Source organism: Anabas testudineus, chromosome 16 (assembly GCF_900324465.2).
Source record: "Anabas testudineus chromosome 16, fAnaTes1.2, whole genome shotgun sequence".
NCBI classification, from domain to species: domain Eukaryota; kingdom Metazoa; phylum Chordata; class Actinopteri; order Anabantiformes; family Anabantidae; genus Anabas; species Anabas testudineus.
In genome coordinates, this window is record NC_046625.1 from 280,615 (window position 1) to 289,748 (window position 9,134).

General features: G+C 45.0%; 1 protein-coding gene across 2 annotated transcripts in view; it reads right to left on the reverse strand.

Annotated features, from left to right (window-relative positions):
* Positions 1–1,748: 1,748 nt before the first annotated feature.
* Positions 1,749–9,134, reverse strand: part of bnipl (BCL2 interacting protein like) — an 8,353-nt gene continuing 967 nt past the window's right edge. The window contains exons 2-10 of one of the 2 annotated variants that reach the window (XM_026373359.1): positions 6,480–6,560; positions 6,214–6,281; positions 5,870–6,124; positions 5,495–5,689; positions 5,278–5,380; positions 2,941–3,072; positions 2,719–2,805; positions 2,111–2,209; positions 1,749–2,018 (exon numbers count right to left, since the gene is read on the reverse strand). In XM_026373359.1, the coding sequence (XP_026229144.1) occupies positions 1,994–2,018; positions 2,111–2,209; positions 2,719–2,805; positions 2,941–3,072; positions 5,278–5,380; positions 5,495–5,689; positions 5,870–6,124; positions 6,214–6,281; positions 6,480–6,560 (1,045 nt within the window). In that variant the 3' untranslated portion in view covers positions 1,749–1,993. Of the gene's footprint in view, positions 2,019–2,110; positions 2,210–2,459; positions 2,577–2,718; positions 2,806–2,940; positions 3,073–5,277; positions 5,381–5,494; positions 5,690–5,869; positions 6,125–6,213; positions 6,282–6,479; positions 6,561–9,134 lie in introns of those variants that run through there. The other variant, XM_026373360.1, reaches the window with a different exon arrangement.

Here is a 9,134-nt window from a genome sequence, read left to right on the forward strand (position 1 = left end):
GTACTACATGTTATACTGCAGTCATACCTGTTATACTGCAGTCATACCTGTTATACTGCAGTGATACATGTTATACTGCAGTGATACCTGTTATACTGCAGTACTACATGTTATACTGCAGTCATACCTGTTATACTGCAGTGATACGTGTTATACTGCAGTGATACCTGTTATACTGCAGTGATACATGTTATACGTGTTATACTGCAGTACTACATGTTATACTGCAGTGATACCTGTTATACTGCAGTGATACGTGTTATACTGCAGTGATACCTGTTATACTGCAGTGATACAGGTTATACTGCAGTGATACAGGTTATACTGCAGTCATACCTGTTATACTGCAGTGATACGTGTTATACTGCAGTCATACCTGTTATACTGCAGTGATACCTGTTATACTGCAATGATACATGTTATACGTGTTATACTGCAGTACTACATGTTATACTGCAGTCATACCTGTTATACTGCAGTGATACGTGTTATACTGCAGTGATACCTGTTATACTGCAGTGACACATGGTATACTGCAGTACTACCTGTTATACTGCAGTGATATATGTTATACTGCAGTGATACGTTATACGTGTTATACTGCAGTGATACATGTTATACTGCAGTGATACGTGTTATACTGCAGTGATACATGTTATACTGCAGTGATACGTGTTATACTGCAATAGAAAACTCAGAGCCATGTTACCTGAAGCATACCGGTATTATACCGCAGTACTACATTGTATACTGCAGTGATACATTTTATACTGAAATGATGTAATTATACAAGTTTTACAGTCACAGTACTTGTAATAAGTAATGAAATAGTATTTCTGAAATAGTAAGAACTTTTACTAGTAATTGAGTATTTTCACATGGTTGTATTAGTACTTTTAGTACTTCTCCGCCACTGCAGGTCCCAGTACAACAATTTGAATATGTCCAGCTGTGGAGGTAGAGCACCCCCCACTGGACACACTCAGCTCCATCTGTGGGTTCAAACCAGAGCAGCAGAACCAGGTTTTATTTTCTGGTTCTGACCCGATTCTGAACTGAGCTGCAGCAACATGATGTTATTACAGCAAAAAAATGTTTCTGGACCCTGACAGGTTCACAGACATTACCGCTGTGATTCACACAGACTTTAAAATAAAAATGACATCTACAGGACTACAGCATTTCCGTCTTCATGTGAGTGATCTTTTCGGAAACCTCTTTGTTTCAGCTGCGTTTGTCTGATTCTCAGTGAGTCATTAGATGGATTTAGTTTCTTCCAGAGACGCCGGGCAACAGAAACAGAGCATTACAGAATGTATGAAGCTTCTTATGAACGTCCAGGTGAAGTTACCTGAAAGCTGAGTCACAGCCATTGGACTTTTTTTTCTACTACTACTCATCCATGTTGCTTCTTCAGTCTGAGGAAGGTTGGTGGGATTCCACATGTGTATCCTGTTCAGGCAGGAGAGGAAAGGAATCACGCTGGGGAGAAATATGATGTCTTTAAGAAACTGTGAGACTGAAGAAGAGACTGGGATGAGCAGTAACAGTCCAGTTGTCCTGACATTTTATACTGCAGTGATACATTGGATACTGCAGTACTACATGTTATACTGCAGTGATAGCAGTAACAGTCCAGTTGTCCTGACTCAACCTCCAGATGATCAGAGTTCAATCTGGTCCAAACTGAATTCTGCAGAAATGCTGAGTCTGATCTTGTCATTTATTTGACTCGTCAGGAGACAAAATGTAAAAACGATTTGATCGGTGCTTTTATTAGTGCAACAGGTGGTGCAACAGCGTTAACAGCAGGATTTCACCTTATCTACACAAACAGGATTCCTGCAGCAGCTTCACACGTCCACCCAGTTTTAACTTACTCCCCACTCAAAGACAGACTGTATAAATAAACCCAGAGTCTTTGTGTGTTTTCTGTACAGGCAGGAGGCTCCTGATGACCTTTAACCTTTAGGACCATGGAATAAAGTCATTGTCATCTGTTCAGCTTTTCATCAAACCTGCAGGAAAATCAGAGCCAGACAGTGAAAGATAGCACAGGTTTGTCAGGAGAACATCATATGAGACAGCGGAACCACAGAAGAACTCTTACTGGCGTATGGCGTCTGGGATCTGCAGTCTGTCTGTGGGGATGATCTGAGAAAGCTGCTGAAGACTCCGAACAAACCGAATCTTCCTGCTGAATTTATCGCTGTGGACAGAGGACGACAGAGGTCAAAGGTCAGCAGAGGACAGAGGCCAACAAGTGGTTACTAGTCTAACAGCGAACGCCGAGTGTTGTTGTTTCTGATAAAAAATAAAGTCCATCTGGAGCCAGTGTTTGTGTCACAGTGTCAACACGACTGTCTCATTCCAAAAGCTCCTCGAAATCCAGAGTTCTTCTCCGAGTAACGAAGGCTCCTGCAGGCGGAACCTTCACAGCCCAACCTTCACAGCCCAACTGGATTCTTTGAACACAGAGTCTGAGGAAGACAACAGAAATGTGCGAAACAAGCGAACTTCTAGCTAAAGCATCCTAAAGAATCAGAGAATCCTAAAGGTCAAAGGTCATCAGGAGCCTGTACAGAAAACACACAGAGAGTCGGGATTTATTTCTTCTGTCTGACTTTGAAGAGCTGTTTACAGTATAGTTGTGGTACTGCACTGTTACTATGGTAACCTGGATGAACAGGTAGTTTGGTGTGAGTGTGTGCTGCACACCTGACGAAGGGTTTGACCAGTGTGATGAGAGCTTTGATGTACCAGGCAGGATGGACCACCAGCAGCCCCTTTAGGTCCTTCTTCAGCCTGCAAACAAATCACAATCTGTCGTCATGGAAACAAGCATATTTTCTTAAAGACATTTTCCCGATGTTAACAGGAAATAAACAACACCAACAGCTCCACCACACAGGGCTGTCTTGGCAGCTGAACCCATCGCACCTCCTGTCGATGGAGGTGTAGCACTGGTGGAGCCACTTGATGGCCGGCAGCTTGTTCCTGGGAGCCATGGCACACATGTAGACCAGCAGGTAGTTCTCCGAGACCATCAGGTCCAACGTCCCCACAATGTACCTGAAGATAAACAAGCACACACCTGTTACACCTGTTACACCTGTGTCCTGGACGCTGTTCTTCCTATGAGGATCACTGAGCTCTCCAGATTACTGGTTCTGTGAAGCCGGTTTCAAAATGAAGCTTATGTACAGTGATTTGGATCAGTACCAGAACCTGGGCTACAGCCACACTATTGAGGTACAATCTCTAAGTGAAGTGTAAATAAAATACAACATAGTCCTTCGTTTCAGATCTGGTCCACATCCAGTTGTGGTCCTGGGTCTGGTTCATATCTGATCAGGTTTCACGTCTCCGCACAGACCACCTGTCGTCATGGTCCAGTGTTAAACAAGACATGGAGGAGAGCGACAGCAGAGACGTGTCACTGTTCAGGACAAACTGGAAGAAACACGTCTCAGCTGTTTGTATTTAACAATTATGATAACTGCACTTCATTAATCCCTTTGGGGACATTCTTTGTGGACAGGCTGCCAACTTGAGCCGCCATGTGTTCTGGGCTCAGTGTATTGTCCAGGGACACTTCAACGTTGGACCAGGAATGAGAAACGAACTGCGACCGGTCTACCAACTGAGCCAAAGTCACCCTTATGGTATTTACTAATTATTTGTACGTTACTGTCACGTGTTGCAGGAAAACATCAGGCCTGTGCACGTGTCCCAGTCTCTTAGAGCTCCACCAGATGTAACTGTTCACAAAGTTTTTTAAAGTTTGATCTGCGCACATCGTCACCTTAATGTGGACACACGATCAAACATACAATATTAACAGCCGCTGTGGTTTCTGCTGTAACCTTGGTGCTTTTTCCCTTTGGCTCAGTTTCTTTTCACATGGAGCAAAATCTCCAGGACACACGAAAAGTCTTCTGCTCAATGTTCACACGAGTCTGGGGAAGAAACCAGTAAGTAAAGGTAGGAAGAAGATCCTGTTCTTGACTGGTGCTTCACCCTTTGCTGCCTACAGACGACTGAGCTCAGACCTGGACTGAGGTCAGATCACATTCCCACCACAAACAAAACATCCACTAAAGGGTTTCAGCAAGTGTGACGGCTGTGTTCAGACCAGCTCAGACAAACCAGATTTAGCTTTAACCAGAGCAAATGAGGCAGGTTTGAAAATGGGAAGGACTCATGGACGTAGAGCATTATGGTGAACAGGTATGTTTAGATGCTGTCTTCCCAACTCTCACTGATCACTCAGGTTTGTTGATGGTGAAGTGTTCGGTTGCTCTACATCCCAGGGAGCCCTCATCTCTGTGTTTCCTTCTGAACCCACCCTTTTAGTTAGGCTGTCATAATTAGTCCTGCCGGAGTCCCTGCTGCACTACACTAAATATACATTCACCTCAAACTTTATCTGACTGTGAATACAACTAACTGCAATCTCTCCTCTTCTCTCTCTTTCCCTCTCCCTCTCTCTTTTCCCTCTTCCTGTCTCTCTGTCGAGCTACACGTCATTCCACCCTTTGCCCTCTGGTCCTGTCTGACTCGTCCTGATGCCCAACTTCTGGCTGGAGATCTCGTCGCTCGGATCCACCGTTTGCCCTTTGGGATGCGTTTGGAGACTGGATTGGTCACAAGCTACTATGATGTCGGTCCTGGCCTCGGCGGACGTCGGAAGCTGTTTCTTGGAGGTCTCGACTCAACACTCGATAGTCAAGGAATGGAACAAGTCTGCCTGCAATAACTAACTGGACTCCACATTAACTTAAAGACATTAACTGTTGTACTGGACTGCCTGCTGCCTACACAGCATGTAATCACCCATATGAGGATGGGTTCCCTGTTGAGTCTGGTTCCTCTCAAGGTTTCTTCCTGTTGCCTTCTCAGGGAGTTTTTCCTTGCCACTGTCGCCCTCGGCTTGCTCATCAGGGACAATCACATTATTATGACTCATACACATACACTGTTCATGTACTGTTCTTTGGTTGTGTAAAGCTGCTTTGTGACAATGTCAATTGTAAAAAGCGCTCTACAAATAAAATTGAATTGAATTGAATTGAATTGAAAATGCCGCTCATGTTTTTGCTCAGTTGAGTTTGTGTTAGAACCCTAACTGACTTTGTCTGAGAACTTCCTTTGGTAGAATCACTCTTATCTGTCTCATTGACTCTGCAGTTCTCAAACTTACTCTTCAGCTCCTTTCAGAGTAAAACATCATGTTTCCATCTTTCAGCTGTTTTAACTCCTCAGGAACACACTTACCTGAACAGGTTGTCCATGACGTAGTCGTAGTCCTCCACCGTGTTCTCAGGTAGATAACAGGAAGTGAACAGGATGATGGCATTCATCCCATCTCCATAGTAACCTGACAACCAATTGGATGCACAGTTAACATGACAAAACACCAATGAAGAATAAATTGTTTAAATCATATATTTGCTAATAAATAGAAATTTAGACTGAATATTTGACCTCTGACCTCCATGTGAGAGGACCTGCAGGTACGGCTCAAGGACGCTCATGTTCACATGATATTCATGTCCGGAGATACAGAATTTCCTCCAGCGGCGACCATTACTGTCCACCTGGTCCAGCTCCATCAGACCCTCCGTTTGGTCCACTGGGCTCGTGATCACGCCCACAACCCCACCCCTCCCCATTCGGGGGAGGTCATCTGTCAGAGAGAGGTCAAAGGTCATCAGGGTTCAGTCCTGTTGAGTTTGTGACTGATGTTATGCAGATGACACACAGTTCTACATCTCTGAGTCTGTCCTGTTTTGAAACTGCCTTCCAGAAACAACCACAGACTCAAATGCTCACAATGAGACACAAAACTACAAAGAAGCTGTCTCACCATCCCACTCCAGTTCATGGGTGCTGTCTGGCAGAGTTCCCGTCTCGCTGTCTGATGGCGTCTCCAGAGCCTCCAGGTTGATGTCCAGCGACGGCGTGTCATCCGGTGTCCCTGACACAGCGGCGGCAGAGAAACCGTCATGGCTCAGGTCATGAGAGTCTCTACGGCTCAGGGTCAAGCTGAGGGACGGGGCCACCAGACGCTTCTTAGCACCACCCCCAGAGGCTCCTGATAGGGCTAGACTGGTGGGCGGGGCTGTGAGTCCCGAGAGGCAGAGGATACAGTGATGAGATGACGTGTTTTAGGATTTAGCCAGTTTAAAGAAGATGTGGTCTCAGGGTTACCTGGTCGCTGGTCCTCCCCTGACGGACTCTCTGCCTCTTCTGGACTCCCACAATCCTCTGGGAGAGGCCTGGACCACCAGAAACATTAAACAAACATCAGATAAACACGTCAAATACAGAAACTTTACACAGACCCTGGGATGATGAACACGTTCTGTTTTAAAATCTGAGGAACGGGGGAAGATGGTTTCGATAAAGCTCTGATCTTAATCCACACTGACACAAGTCTGGAACTGATGGAGGGGAAACACATCAGCACATCTGACCTGGGGAAGCCGTCGTCCTGCCACTCCTCTCTCAGCTCCATGTCCTGGATGTTGGGGGGACCCGAGAACCCTACAGGAGCCCTGTAGAGACAAAAGAGGTCCAATTAAAAACCTTAACAGCAGCAGTTCAGGTTCACTGACCACAGAACTGATATGACCTCTGAGATTTAGATTTGCAGAAGCTTTCCGACTGGTCTGACAGGCTTTAAAGTTTGACATCAGGTGAGCAGACAGGTGTGGGTGTGGCCTGTTTTTTATCGGTTGGAAGCTAAAGGACCACCATCAATCTGGACTGTCCACTAATTGTTCAGGTGTAAGTGAAGTGTCTCCTGAAACCCTTCACTTTAAATCCTCATGTTTCTGCTGAGGTCTGAACAGAGCAGCACTAAGTGAACCTGGTTCTAGAGACTAAAACAAGTGGAATGAGTTGGATCAGCAATATGTCAGGTTTCACTGATGCTGCTGCATCTCAGAAGTGCTAAAGAACATGACGGAGCTTCTGAGGAGATTAACAAAAAATGTTGTTGAGTCGTTAAGCACTGCACAGTAACGGTTCCGGATTCGAAGACTGTTAGTGTGGTTCAATAAAGTTCTGCTTCAGTTTGGGTCAGATAGTTACAGATGAGAATGTACAGATCAGGAGCTGATTAAAACAGGTCAGAGTGAGATTCTGCATGAACATGTGGCACAGCTCCAGTGTCTGGAGGATTTTCACACACTTGATATTTGTGTTTTGCTGATCTTTGTGACTCGTTCAGCATCATCACTGCTGAGTCACCCACCTGTGCCCCATACAAACTCAGATCCAGAGACCAGGATCCAGCCGCTGCTTCATTTAACACTAGTTTTCTAGTGGAAACCTGTAAATTCAAAATTCATCACAAAGATCTGTATGTCTGTGTTTTGTCTGTTCAACCAGACTCCATTCACTTTACTTTTCATTTTTAGCTTCCTTCCTGTTTGCCTGTTAAACAGACGGATGCAGTCCAGTGACTCCCACCTGTCACCTGTAGGCAGGTAACTCTCTTCAGTTTGGCATGCAGTCGACCCAGTGAGCAGCTTCTTCTTCCAATAAAATCTGAATCAGATCAGACTGAACCTGTCTGACTGTTCAGAGACACACCTGAGTAGGTGAGGGGGGCGGGGCTCTATTGTTCCTCTGTTTGTTGTTACTGAAGCAAAAACTGAGACGCACCCACTCAGGTCACCACACCTGTGTGTGTGTGTGTCCAGGCACAGGTGAAGGAGATCAGGTGTTCATGTTTCCACTGTGGTGCCTTCAGTGTCTGACTGGGAACAAACTGAACTGAAACACTGTGTGCTTCTGTGTTCTCTCTGAGCTCTTACAGGTGTCCGTCCTTATACGAGGATTGAAGGGTTCACATAAAGGCTTCAGGGTTCTTGAAATTTCAGGAGCTCTTTAGGATTTAGTTACTTGGTGCTTCTGGAGGTTCCAGTGTTCTTACTTACAGAGGACGTTCCATGGTTATTGAGGTGGTACATTGGTTCTTAACGAGACAGCATTTCAGGTGAGACTTAAAACTTTCCTTTTTTATAAATCTTATAGTTACAGATGGATCAGGTGACTCTGAACCATCTCTTAGTTCTGCTGATATAGGTTAGTCTGCTGGGGGACCTCTACTGATACACTGAGCTCCTCTCCTCTCTCCTTTCTCCTCTATCCATTCAAATTCTACCATTTCATGTCATTAACTTTGTGTCTTCTCCCTCCTGTAGTTGTGTTTCCTCCTCCCTGTCTCCCTCTCTCGGTTCTCCTCTGCAGGTATCTTCCTCCTTGGAGCTGTATATCTCCAGAGTCCAGTTAGTGGTCCTACCAACCTGTCCAGTGTTTTTGTTGCCTGCTGTTCTTTTCTCTCTTCTCTTTCTACTCACCCCAACCAGTCGAGGCAGATGGCCGCCCACCCTGATCCTGGTTCTACTGGAGGTTTCTTCCTCTAAAGGGAGTTTTTCCTCTCCACTGTCTCCTGGTGCTGCTCAGTACCCCACTGAGCAGTTGGGTTTTCTATATAATTCTATATACAGTTATATTCTGTAAGGTCCTAAACCTCTTGAGACGACTTCTGCTATACAAATAAAACTTGAAATTGAATTGAATTGAAGTTTCAGATGTTCTCAAAGTTGTTCTCAGAGTACAACTGAATTAATTTGTTAGTAAACAACAATCAACACGACTGAACTTCACCTCGTTCCTCAGTTTTTCTCTTCTGATTCCACTAATGTGGGGTCGCCTGGTTCAACTGTAGAACTGAAACGTTCACTAGTTTGAATCATGTTCTTTTCTTCATGTGATAAAACCAGTGAGCAGCTGTGTGATAAACATCCTGACATCGGTTCAGTCAGGCGAGCAGATTCTGGAGCCTCCAACACTTGGAGGCTGAATCAGCTCCAAGTCTGATGCCACTGTTGGCTCCTGGCTCCAAAACATCCTGCTTCAACTTCTCTATATAAAAACTGAGAGCTCAGTCTCTTTGAAACCCTGGTACATTATTACAATTTTAGGGCTGACAGAAGCTTTGTTGACTGACAGGTGTTGGACTCACACTTAGTTGGACTGAAAGAGTCCAGCTCCCGGACTCTCTCTGAGCTGGACTTTCCAAATTAAAGTAACAGACATGTTGTCACGTTTAGGAGCAG